The sequence below is a fragment of the Rhinichthys klamathensis genome, unplaced genomic scaffold (assembly GCF_029890125.1).
Source record: "Rhinichthys klamathensis goyatoka isolate OS25496 unplaced genomic scaffold, OSU_Roscu_1.1 h1tg000092l_1, whole genome shotgun sequence".
Lineage (NCBI taxonomy): Eukaryota > Metazoa > Chordata > Actinopteri > Cypriniformes > Leuciscidae > Rhinichthys > Rhinichthys klamathensis.
In genome coordinates, this window is record NW_026606631.1 from 1,604,797 (window position 1) to 1,618,766 (window position 13,970).

A 13,970-nucleotide genomic window follows, 5' to 3' on the forward strand; every position below is an offset into this window, starting at 1 on the left:
GAGAAACGGATAAAAGCAAGAGTATCAGACGTAGCAGACAGACAGGAAGGAAGTCAAGACACTCACTCAGTTCTGAGATGCTGCCCACACATGTGGCCAGTAAAGCCTGCTCGAGTGTCCGCAGCTCCAGTTCAGCGTACGCATCCTCTCTGCTCTCCAGTCCCGTCTGGCATCCCTCTGTGTACGGACTGAAATGAGCCGGAAGTGACAGAACGCCTAGAACACAAAGGAAGGAAATGTAAATGACACTTAAAATGCGGTTATTGGCGTAATCTGTCTAGCAAAACTCATTTATTTCAATAGGAAATTGAGTAATCTGGCGCTTAATTTATAAAATGTTGCGTAGAAACCGCTCTGCATTTGATCTGTGTACGCACAAAAAAAACGTGCAAATGCCTTTCTCCGGATGTGAAATCTATAAAGTGGAAATGTTGTTGAAATTGTGCGCAGCTGAATGTCTTCAGATCTCTTCCTTGAAAACGTAGCCTAATTAATGTCATTAACATATAAATAAGCAGCAGTTAAAGTCCAAATCCTTTACTTGAGAATGGCGAGTGGCAAGAATTGCTTAGATTTCCAAATACCTGCAGTACTCTAACTCTGCCACCAGGAAAAGTGCGTCTCTGCCACTACAAATATGAACGTTGGCGTGGATTTGAGCATATCTGTGCGTATGCACGTTTATAAATGAGGCCCCTGGAGTTTCGTGTGACGGCTAAAACAAATCGTCGTTTGTGGGCATAAAATTAAACAATTTAAATTTAAAGTCCCCCTGAGGTGAAAATCAAGGTTTTAATGGTTTAATATGTTTATGTGGTGTTTTTAATATGCTTTAAGACAAACCATGTGTAAATTCATAAGTCTGAGTATTTTTTCTTTAAAACTGCAGTGAATCAAACACAGTCTCAAAAACACAGTTTGAAATCGCTGGTGTTTCTGACGTCACAAACTACCTCGTAACCAATCAGGTCAACGTGTGATCGTCAACCAGTGGATCTCTGAGTTGGAGTGAGTGAGCGGAGATGAGGGAAGGGTGTAGAGTTACATTCAAGCTATTTTTTTGTGATCAAATATGAGTTTTAAGGGATACATTGATTGACTACAGGGGGACTTTAAAAATAGATCTTGCTGTGTTTTGTCAGATTTATATGTAAAAGAAATCTGTTTTCATTTGCAGAATTTCCCACTTTCAAAACTGCAGTCACAAGAGAGATCAGAAACACAAAGGTGGCATTATTATCCATAACCCAACCTTGAAAACTACTCATTTCAATTCCAAACACACTTTTTACATAGGTTTATACATGCTCCAGGGAGGAACACACAAACAAATGCAAGAATTGACAACCTCAGCAGATTCTATTCTGGGATTGTGAAACACTTTGCCTAAATCCAAACAACATTACTAATAAACGTCACTGCATTTGACCAGAAATCACAAGAATGACAGCTAATGCTGACTAGAACGGTGTCTTTTTGTCTCCAAGGTGTTGTCTGAGATAACAGAGGTTGCACAAGGCCAGGACCGTCACTTCCTCTGTAAACATCTTCTCTTACGTCCACAGTGCTGTTTTCAAGAACAACCTGGTGGTTCAGTGTTGATGAGTTAGTGGGACTTTCCCAGTATAATCTGACTGAAATGAGTCAACTCAAGGTTCCCAGAGCAATGCAGCATGCTCTAGACTTTAAACTGGTCACCTGCCCCGTTAAACTATTGCGTAAGACCAGGGTGGCTTTATTAAAGCAATGACTTGTGGCAGAAAAAGAACTGCTACGGTTACATAACATGAAATGATCCGCTTTGCTCCTTCAACCTCTTTTTATTTCCAGACTTGTTGGGATGTTTTGGACTTAGTGAGTCAGAGTTTGGTTTATGAGACAGTCAAAGCTTCATCCTACAGTTTGTTTCCGTCTTTTAATTTGTGTTTTGCTGAGCCATCATTGGTTGATTTAGTTGAGTTGTCTCCAGTAGTGACATCCTGTCCATATGAAAGGATCAGGAAAAACCGAGATCAAGGAAGGGGAAACTTGTGCAGTTACGTTTCTCACTGGTTCTTTGTAGTTCTGGACAAAGCTTTGCTTTGGCCTTCAGGGGTGAGAGACCTGCCAAGGAAAAGGAAACAAGCAAGAACCCCTACCAGAGAAGCAAAAACAAAGCAATATTGTAAGTCCTGTTTCTGATTTATGCATGGAGCTTCACAGGAAAGACGGATCTCTATCCCATCTGTGAACTTTAAATGAATATTCTGGGTTCGGTACAAGTTAAGCTCAATTGACAGGATTTGTGGTATAACACACAAACAATAATTTCCACTTGTCCCTTCTTTCCTTTACTGTGAGGCTCTTACAATGGAAGTGAATGGGGCAGATTATGTATCATTAAAATGCTGCCTGTGTTCGAAATCGCATACTGCATGGGATTATAAAGTGTCCATCGAATCTTGGTGGAAGTAGTACAGTAGGTCATCCGGGTCATTTCTGCCCAATGGTTTTTGACCATTGGGCATATTACTCTTTTGGTATACTGTTTTTCGCATACTATATAGTAAGGAAGTTGGCATTTTCGGACACAGCGACTGTTTTAGTAGTATAGCCAAAAGACAAACAATATGCTTGTTAATAAAAACAGTTGGTGGGTGGATTTGTATCATTATAGGGTGGTTGTGTAAACACATTGCCGGCACATTTATTTTCAAAAACCATGTAAAAGTGAATTTTGCATATTAGGTCCCCTTTAAAAGAAGAATAAATGTAAGTGCATTGATAAAATTATACAATGTCTGTTGTTAAATCCTCCAAAAATGGCCCATTTACTTCCATTGTAGGTGCCTTTTTTAACAGATTTGAAATTGTGGTAATCAATACACCATAAATTCAGTTAATTGAGCATAACTTGTACTTTTAAGGGACTTAAAGGATCCATCCAGAATGCTGATAAGTGCCTATCCATACTACCAACAGGGCCAGATGGAAGATATGCCAATGGTTTCTGGTTCTGCCAAAGATTCAAGACATTTACAGATGAGGGTGGCTCCAGGTTTCATGAATACAGCCTATTTATAATACCACAGTGTGGCAACAGTAAAGTACTATGGGAATGACTCCTCAGACTACTCACAAACACTGGGATCATAAATCCCAGTAGACAAAGCTAAATGTTTGTTTACAGTAAACACCCTCATAATGGTATCTGTGATTTACGTTTATTACGGTATATTTATATCTTCAGGGTGGCTGAGTACCAACAACACTTTGAAATGTGACATGAAATCAGATACACATAGAGGGAAATAACCTTTTTACATGCATGAGATCCTAAATATTTGCTTCCAGCGACACCACCTTAGCAAAACTAAATGCTAAAGGCTTCTGGGTGGTTCCAGTGCGGTTAGGTGGTTTCTGTGGCATAATCTCTGGTTGTAAGGGTCTTTCTATAGGTGGTTGTTTGGGTGTTCTGTTGGTTGCTAAGTGTTTGCTAAAGTTGAATTGCTAAAGTGGTTACAAGGAAGTTTTATAGTAAAGCCAAAATATTAAGTATATTAAATTAAGTATAGTATACCCATTTCCTTTATGCACCAAAGAATAGGCCTAGAGAAGAGTATAAGAGATAGTGATATCTGCTACAACAAGCACGACTAAATATGGCTGACAGGATGCAGAGAGAAGGCCTTATTTCCTCTCCTGTGGTTCATGACTGTAAATATAAAACATATGGCTAGGTATAAAAATATATTGCTTGGTTAGTTCTCCATGACCGTCCAATTAATTGTAGGCCAGGATTTCAGGGAAGTCAGAGAGAACGCACAAGTAAATGATTACTGGACTTCCCATTTCAGGATTGTTTTGTGGTTCCAATTGCTTGTTACATCATTGATCAGATAGCATGCTGTATGTGACTATGCACTAATTTAGATGAGTTGCAAACACATGCACATATCTGCCCACAAACACACAAACGTAATGGATGCAGCATGAGAAAGCGCTGTTTACGAGAAGCTTTAGGTTTCATCAAATGGTATTCTAAACCCCTCCATGAAAATCCAGCCCACAACAAATTTGTCCAGCTGGAGTGGGTAAAGCGTCTAGGGCAGGACAAAGCCTGGAGTATTTGCTGATGCTGGCCGTTCCTTACAATGGAATCGGCTTTACAATAAGCACACATGCCTGCCGCCTCACTCTCTCTGCGGTTACCGTTTACTCACAAGGGTCATAAAGGTTGATTTCACTTGACAAGCCTGCGATCTATTTCCATTTATAGGTTTCATCAGAAGGTGCTGGTGTCTAATCAGACAGGAACACATGAATATTGTGAAAACTGTTTTTCGAGTTTTAGAATATTCTTTCTATTTTAGTTTGGCCAGAGGAGAACTGAGCCTGGTTTCTCTCAAGTTTTTGTTCTTCTTCTCCATTTCTGTCACCGATGGAGTTTGGGTTTTTTGCCACTGTCGCCTTTTGGCTTGCTTTGTTGGGGACACTTAATATTTTTGATCTGACTGCACTGACACTGTTGTATGAGAACTAAACGGAGCTGGACGATGACTTCACTGTTTTCTCCAGAGCTGCTTTATTGATGAAATGAACTAATTTCATAATTGATGATCTTTACACTGTTATTAAACCCAACTGAATCAACACCGAACTAATTTCAACTGAACAATTACGGTTTACTATTGTCTTTATAGAGCTGCCTTACAACAGGACTGAATTCCATTCTGAATTCTACAACATTGTCAAGTCAAGTCACCTTTATTTATATAGCGCTTTTTACAATACAGGTTTCAAAGCAGCTTTACAGTGATTACAGGAAAATAATGCAACAAAGATTGTTTGTAGGAGAAAATAGTTTATCTAAATTTATATTTAGCCGCTCTGGAGAAAACCGTGATGTCATCGTCCAGCTCAGTTCTGTTCTCATATAATGGTGTCAATGCAGGCAGATCAATAATATTGTTGAATATTAAATTAATATTAAATGTCCCCAACATTGAATCCTTTTCCTGTTTTGAAAATCTTTATTGTATGAAGTACTATAGAAATAAAGGTGACTTGACAAGCAAAATAATGTTTCTGATATTATATATATATATATATATATATATATATATATAAATTGAAATTTAGAAAAGCAAAATATATATTTTTAACATTTTAAATTAGAATTTTAAGAGTTTTAGAGCCAGGAAAAACATATTTCACGTTTAGTACACTCTAAAAAATGCTGGGTTGTTTTAGCCCAACTTTGGGTCAAATATGGACAAACCCAGCCATTGGGTTAAATTTTTAAATTACATTTTTAACCCAACATTTGGGCTTGTCCATATTTGACCCAAATTTGGGTTGACACAACCCAGCATTTTTTAGAGTGTATAGTGGGGAGCAGGATTTTTGGACCAATTAGTTTTGGTGTTACAGAAAAATTACAGTGGCACTGTGATCATATAAAATTAAAGATATTCCACTGAATATTTTTTTTTTGGAAGGGAAACCAAAGATACAGTAAACCATTGAGCATTCATTTTCTGTTGTCATCAAACCGCACAGACTCATTCTTACATGTAAGAGTTATCCAAGTTTAAAGGAAAAAAGGAAATTGCACCGTACAGTTTAGGTGTCACACTAATGTTTATTCAGTATTTTGTGCTATGAATGATTGACATTAGGTAAGCATCCAATCTACTCTATTTCCATGTATTCTTAGCACTTCGCACATCATTTTCGCTCTCGCACCATGAGAGCACGGCTAGTCGAGCTTCTGTAAGTTTAGAAACTGGCAGTGCAAGCGAGAAATCTCCCATGAGTACACGCCTCGTCTGAACACACGCCTGCCTTTCCCACAGCCCATCCCAACACACTCACACACAAAGAATCTCCTTCCCTCGTTCGCCTTAGATCATCACTTCTGGGAGAAAAGTGTGACCAGAGAAAAAGAAAGAAAGACAGAGATGCTATTTCAGTTTAACTTAGGTGAAAATCAATTTGAGAGTTTCCTCACACCAGGAACTAGACCAACAGACCTCTTTATTTGTGTGCATTTACTGAAATTCTTGTTCACGTCTTTTTCTTAAAGAAGCCCATTACACTCTCTGAGTAACAGCAGCGGTGTCAGTATAGAGTGCATTCCTGATGGATAATTGGTCTGGAATTAAAGATGTGTTTGGTCTAACGCGTGTCGGTTGTTCCTGTGTGTGTGTCCGAGTGTGTTAAATGCCGAGGTCTCTCTCCTTTATGGGCCCAGAGGCCTGATTCTCTGATGTCTAAGTGGCCTTTCACATTCAACGGAGGCCACCTGCTTCAAAAACAAGCTCTTCTTTCATAACAGCCTTGGTCAGCACTTCAGTCATTTCCGGCTGAAATAAAATGGCCTTTGAGATGATAGTCATTCAAGATTAAAACACAATATATAAAAAAAGCCACAAATGTTTTAATATGTGCAACCTGTTTATGGCCCATACTGCCCACACATACAGAAACAATGGAATTGCTGAGTCCAGATGTCGACCGTAAATTTTTCCACATGGCTAATGTTAACTGCACCTAAAAACAGCTGTTCACGAGGTCAGGGGTCTTTAATCTATTTAGGAATTGTATTAATATGTAAACTTGACCTGAGATCTGTCACAAAACAGTAGCTAACAGATAAGTTAACGATGAAGACGTAAAGTAGCATAGTAAAGTTGGCGTAAATATAAAAAATGCAGTAATAATTTAAACAAAATAAGTCAATATTGATCTATATTGAAGGCAATGTTGCCGTTTCACATGTTTGATATTCCGCTAATTGTAACCATATTTAACACATTGATCTGACCTGAGATCTGAATCAGAGAACGGTGGCAGAAAATGTGGCTAACAAATACTAGCTTAGTTGGGGACATTAAATTTAACATGTATTTTAATATTCAACAATAATAATGATAACCTGCATTGACACCATTATATGAGAACCGAACTGAGCTGGACGATGACATCATGTTTTCTCTTGGGCGGCTATATATATAAATGAACTAAATTAATAACTTTTTTTACAACAAAAATGAAACCTCAATGAACGTATTTAAGCTGGACTGTGACGCTATTTTCTTCTGGAAACAAACTTTATTGCATTATGTTCCTGTTATCTCTGTAAAGTTGCTTTGAAACAATCTGTATTGTAAAAAGCGCCATATAAATAAATGTGACTTGACTTGACTAGCTAATAGCTAACAGATGCAGAAACACAGACACTAGATAATAAACCATTCTTGTAAATTTGACTATAAAGTTGGTGTAAAAATTACAAATTAAGCGCACACAAAAAGTAAGCATATTGCTTAATATGGATGTTTGATGATATTTAAAGTAGCGCTAACAGTCTAGCTATAGCTGTGTGACTGTTGTTGGTCATTTATACAGTAGGCAAAAATAACTAAGCATGTGTCTAGTTCAGATTTGAGTCTTATCTGCATCTGAGCGTTCTGGGTTACATCATTAGAGTCCACATCGGCAGGCACTGATCACTTCACACATGCTTGCCAGGCTAATTAATCACAGTGAGGAAGACTGACTGCCCTGCGTCCCGTCACACCTCAGGAGAGCTTTCAGATACGTTTGGAATCGTTTCAGCAGCCGTGTGACACGTTTTTGCCACTGATCCAGTCAGTCAAGCAGATGTGTTTCTCTAAAGATAAATAAATAACAAAAACAAAAACCCTAAGGGAAAAAAAACATTCTACATGGATATCCGAAATGATGGAGCACACAATATGCAGTAGTTCCCAAGAGGCTTTGTGGTTTTGTTGAGATTATGGAATCTCTTTTCATGATCCTCTGACTTTGCTTTGAAAGATCTACCATCATAAGCTGAACAAATATTACAATTTATTACAATATGGCTTCATTCCACATGAAGATCTTGCTTTATGAATTCATACCAACTGTGGAGCCAGTGGTTTCTTTTCATGTTTACAAGAAATTACCACAAATTACTTCATTGTTCTCATGTTACAGGTAGTAGATTTTACTCCACATCTTGATCAAATCAATTATTTTTTCATTTTCTGCATAAAATATGGGTGGTGCTTGCCTTTTAAAAACCACCACAGTGTGTTTTGTGATTTATATAATGTACTGGTCTTTAGATTAGCAAAGTTTAATATTAACGGTAAACAGTCTGTTCAAACCACGGGAACCAACATGTCAGATCTGTGTGAGTAAACCTCACTCCCCTGGCCTCAACAAGCGCACTAGCAATTGCGCCTGCCTCCCATTCTGGTTCGAATCCCACTTGGAGCGGTGTCAGTAGGACCAGTTATATTGGTACCGTGACCCTAATGGGAGTGAGTTTTAGGGGGGTGAGTGTAATGGAGGCCAGCTAGTAAGAGCTATGCAAGTAAACCTCACTCCCCTGGCCTCAAGAAACGCACTAGCGATTGCGCCTGTCTCCCATGCCGGTGACACTGGTTCGAATGCCGCTTGGAATGGTGTCAGTAGGACCAGTTATAATGGTGCCGTGACCCTAATGGGAGTGATTTTTTTGGGGGGGGGGGGGGGGGGGTGAGTGTAACGGAGGCCAGCTAGTAAGAGCTATGCAAGATAACATCACTCCCCTGGCCTCAAGTGTTGCACTAGTGACTAACGATAGATGCTGCGATCTTTAGTGTTCTTGTTAGTGCACCCACCTCCAACGCCAGTGACACTGCTTCGAATCACGCTCAGAGTGGTCTGAGTAGGGCCAGTAACAAAAGCAACATCAATAGTGACACTTGCCTCACTTGATTTCACCCTTTATCCATCCGATGTATAGAACACTTTAACAACTGTGTTGTAGTCGCCTCTGGAACACAACTTCCCTATTAAGAGAGACCGAACACAACGGGCCTGCTGTTCAGCCTCTAAGCGATTGAGCAATGGCAAATCTGATGGACTTGGAACTTCAGCATGGATGCATGGAAATATAGCTTAGTGTTAAATGTTGATTTTATTTTCCCCTCTTTGCCTCGCACACGCTTACTCACGCTATACTTCTTCCTTCAGATGTCTGGTTTCAAGGCCTGCCACTTCATTAAACAAGAACATCTATGAGTTAACACATTTGCTGGACACAGACATTTGCTGAACACATGAGACGACTTTTTCAGTAGGACTATTTATTCTTTGCAGCCCTTTAGTGTCATTTATGAAAACACAGGGTACTGTATATTTAGAGTTTGCATAATGTTTTTAAAAAGCATTCAACAGGACAAGCACAGAAAACAAAAAATCTAGATATCATTTCTGTTTTCTTGCATATAAAAACACACAGTTACAAGAATCAGCAGGCAGCAATAATTGTTCATATGTTCTCTTAAGATCTTAAATATTGCAATAGAAATTACTAATAGGATTTGGTCGAAACATCACAGGCAGATCTTGTAATGGTTGTTCACCATTTTATAGTGGAAACCTTGTTCATATCAGGAAAGGCCCAAACCTCACTTTCCTGGCACAAAGTCAGTGATATTCAGACCAATTACACTGCATTTAATATACTGCCAGTAATTACATAAGTTATGTTCACCCCAGTCTGAGTACCACTCTGCTTGGTCTATTTTATTACATTTCCAGTAAAAGTAGTTGAAATCTTTATTTTATAATTATGGATAATTGGATCTCTTCTCGAGAGAAAAGTAAAAAAAATAAAATAAAAAATAACAGACCGTACTTTCCTTAATAAACCATGTACTGCTTATTAAAGGGGGTTTCCAAAAAAAAGGTAAAAAATCCACCAGAATCCCCCACACCCATGACAGGAGGGTGTATCTTGATTCTTTAGGCCTGAGGGAAACTCACAGATGTGAAAAATCATCCCGACACCCTAAGCCTCTGACCTCTGACCTTCACACCTAAATGAGTCAAACATTCTGTCTTACTCCAGTGTATCCATCAGCACGGAAAGCAACCCCCGTTGCATGCAGTGAAACAAAGCTTCTTTGTGGCAGTCCACCCAAACATGCCATTCATAAAGATATCATTGTTTCAACTCCAAACACTCACAGCTTAAATTTTGGTTCAGAAGGTAAGTTGTTTGAAGCTGAAAATGTAATCCTTATATGTCTTCAATTACCTTACCTCATTCCTCTGAGCAACTGTAAGTCTTAAGTTCTGCAATTTTATTTATGCAAGAGTTTACGAACTGCAGTGACATGCAAACATAATTTTACAATCAACATGCAATATAATACGATTTTTGGAAAACTTTTTCAGACAGGGGACTATAGCATGAAAAGGATTTTCTAGCATAAGAAACAACAGCTGCTTAACCTGCATTCTTTGTATACATACAACCATATTGAAGGTACAGTTGACATGCTGACGCCCAGACAAAATACAGACCGTACCTGATCACTATCAATATCATTATAGGTCCTAACTGCTGACTTGGAACTATCGAGAATTAAAATGTAGCTCCATGTGCTTAAAGAGCTGAGGCTCCAAACTTTGCGGTTGTGCTTGCGTGGACATCAATATCTGTGAGCAGACAGGAGCTTGAGAGAGAATGACAAAAAATAGGGAGTGGACCTGCTACAGAGGCAATAGTGTGGTTTGCAAACTCACCACAAATCATTCAAACACACTCATTGCCATCTCTGGGGTTTTAAACTTTCACCGTTCTCCACCCTTACAACTTTCTTTGAGTTTGTGGCTTGCACAACCAGAGAAAACAAGACCCAGACCTGCTGTACACCAATGTCAAAAAGCATAAAACTCTTTGCCATCCATGGACAGACTGAACCACAACTTGGTAGATTATCCAAACATACAAACCAGTCATCCGGTGCCTGCCTGAAAACATTTGAACCGTGAGAAACTGGATAAAGGGTGGATTCTTGAAAGAGACATATTGGGACATGTTTAGTCATGTGGTGAGGACTTTGAGAGACTCAATGACTATTGTACAAGACTATGTTTTCTCAAGAAAAGGCCATGGATCACAAAGAACCAGGAGGACCTGCTAAACAGGAAGAAGACGGTCTTCAGATTGGAAGCAACCTAAGCAAGTCCAGACGGAGCTAAAGAGGAAGTACCACTGATAAACATTAGGAGCAAGAACAATATGAATGACTCTTGGCTGGCAACCTGGTGGTGCAGAAGAACCTGGACAGGGCTAGTGAGATAAATCTCAGACTCTCAACCGCTGGCCCAACCCTCCCCCTCATCGTGGTTTCCTAGGGGATTTCTGCTCCCTTTTGTACCCTCCCCCTTCCTCCCCTAATTCTTAATCTCCCTGTGAGCACCCATCGGCCACTCTCCCAAACTCCCAACCGCCCCACTAGACATCTCCAACTCAGGGTGATGCAGGTGGACACCACCACAGTCTCCAGAAACATCTAAACACACAAATCAAAGCATCCATCCTTAAAGCTAAGAAAGGGTCTACAACCTTGGAGTAACTTTAGGTGCTAGTTTAACACTTCCATATGAGGATTGAATCTCTAAAAAGCCACCTGCCACACAATTTGGCTGGCACCCATCCACAAATTCTCATTACCGTGGTTTTTTTATATTGCCAATTCTGATTTGGTATCCTATGACTTCCTAAAACAATGACTTCCATCTCCATCGGGGGGCCTTCTGTCTTCCATTCTAAACATTGTTCAGGTGCCACACTGATTATGTCTGCTTAAGGAGAGCATGCTGTTATTGCATAACTTGCACTGGACAGGCACCGCAAACATAGCATGCATGCCAATAAATGTCTGTCATATTTCTCTTGGATACACCTGTTTCAGAATTCCACAGTCTGACCATAGTGTGGACCCAGCTGTCATTGCTACAGGTGCCTCTTGGAGTGGCTCATATTGTAACATTCCTAAATGCCAACTATTACCATTCCTGACCATCACAAACAAACACATTAGGGTAAACACAGACGTGCTCATTCAAATACCACCGTGTCACCACACCCCCATTCTCGGACAGAAGACAGAACGGAAGGAAACATGTTCTTGTCTCAGGGGAACCCGCACTGCTTTTCCTTCAGACTGGCCGATTAGTTGGGGAGAAGGAATTACTTTTTTAACTTGTGGACTGTTCATGAAGGATTCTAAATTCAGATCCTTTATTAAAATTAGATAGCTTATTTGTTAATCAACTTTCCAATGATACAGACAAGTATCTTAAAATCATGAATCGGAAATCAGCAGTACTGAAGGTCTTGTTTGAGGTTGCAGATGTTAACTGGTTTAAGACTTCTTCCTAAATCATGCAGTAATTTAAAGAGAATTGACTCAATTTATCTCAGCATCTTAAGGCTATTTCACGTTTGCTCAGAGCTGGAAAGCTATAACCCAGAGGCCTGTGGGACCACCCACAGAAACCCCATTCAGGCACTCAAGCCAGATGGGAAAAAATGCATTTAGGGAAGACTGCTCCCTTTAAAACCTACCCATCTGCCTTTGCCACAAAATACTCAAAATAAGGCCTTGAGGCAAGTCATACTCCCTTGAAAAATCCTGTTTGCTTCCTACAGACATTTCAGAGCATAGATGGTTATGTTATAGGCGTTTCCTGATCCTGACTAGTACGGGGTAAAGAAAAGGTCAAACCATTTTGTTTAATATTTTTCCAGTCTAAGATCTGCTATTATGACTCAATAGTGTCTGACGGATTATTACAGTATTAAACAATTTTCAGAGATTTGACAGCCTTTTTCATAAAAAATAAATGTGAGGTTAGTTTGTTAGTAGTTTTGGGGGGGTTTATTGAAATTGCTGCGTTATTATGTGGGCTAAATTGGTTTAGTTAGCTTGGTTTATTGACTTAAAATATTTACTGTTTCCTTACCACATAAAGCATTGACTACACAAACTACCCAAACATCTCAGCCCATTATACAAGCCACCCAAATAACACAAAAATAGGACTGGAGGGTTAGCATCCTTCTTTTATTACCGCAGCTCGCGTCTGTGCAAACAGCTAGCTCCCTGCTCCAAATATGTCTACATTTCCCCCCTCCGTTCAGACCTGACAAAGTGCTAATAGGGTAGCCTACCCAGATGCCCTCTGCCATTATACTTCTTATAATCATTATACAGCAGATATGCATAGGATGAAAAGCTGAGCCTTAGGTTGACTGTGTGCTAAATGGTGGCATAGTCTTATGGGACATTAGCCTGCTTTATTTCTTGTAAGCTAGTTGGTCTAATGCTTTCTTTGACACTTTAATTATCAGTCTGCTCTGATGTGTCCTAATAGCAGGATGCTGTAGAATTGGGGGATGGTACAAATCCTGAAAGCTAATCTTAGACTTAAGATAACATTTAAGACAAATGATGCATTCTCAGAAAAGAAATGTGCAAAAATTGTACCTTTCGATGTGCAACAGCTTTTCACAGGGCAGTACCCTCAAAGGGACATCTTTGTAGGGCTGCCCCTGACTAAAGATTTTTCTAGTTGACTAGTAGTCGTTCATTTAATTTTTATTTAATTAGCCTACTTAAATATATACTGGGGGGTGGAATATATGCCTTGCGCTCAAGCGCACACATAAAGCTTGCCGCAAAGCACTGGCAAAAGTAATTATTTTGAATGTGTCGGAAAAAAATAGCAAGGAGACATTTTAATTGTCTATAAATAAACTAGTGTTTTCTGAGTCAGTGTCGGCTGCAAAGATGAAGTTGACGATACTGACTCGTCATCCCCGCAGTATAGTGAACGCGTCTAAAGAAATGCACCTTTCATATGGATTACATAATAAGAGTGTATTTGTTTTCGATTCGAATTGGTTCGTTTAAAAGTAACATTTCAAGCTTTCTATGTATTTTTCATGAGTTTCGGTTGTTATTGTAAGCGTACACATAAAGACCTTTAACAGTTTGTATTACTCTTATTCAAAGTGCTTTACAGAAAGGAATTAAAATAATAACAACATAAAAGCAAGGGAAATTAAAAACAGTTATAAAATGAATTAAAAGAGTAAAAAGATGATACATAGATAAACTTCTCATCTGGCA

At 39.2% G+C, this 13,970-nt stretch overlaps 1 protein-coding gene across 1 annotated transcript in view; it reads right to left on the reverse strand.

Moving 5' to 3' along the window:
- Nucleotides 1-13,970, reverse strand: part of abtb2b (ankyrin repeat and BTB (POZ) domain containing 2b) — a 57,030-nt gene that overhangs the window by 26,552 nt on the left and 16,508 nt on the right. Inside the window, exon 2 of the mRNA XM_056252081.1 lies at nt 67-216. Coding sequence (XP_056108056.1) covers nt 67-216 — 150 coding nt within the window. The remainder of the gene's footprint in view (nt 1-66; nt 217-13,970) is intronic.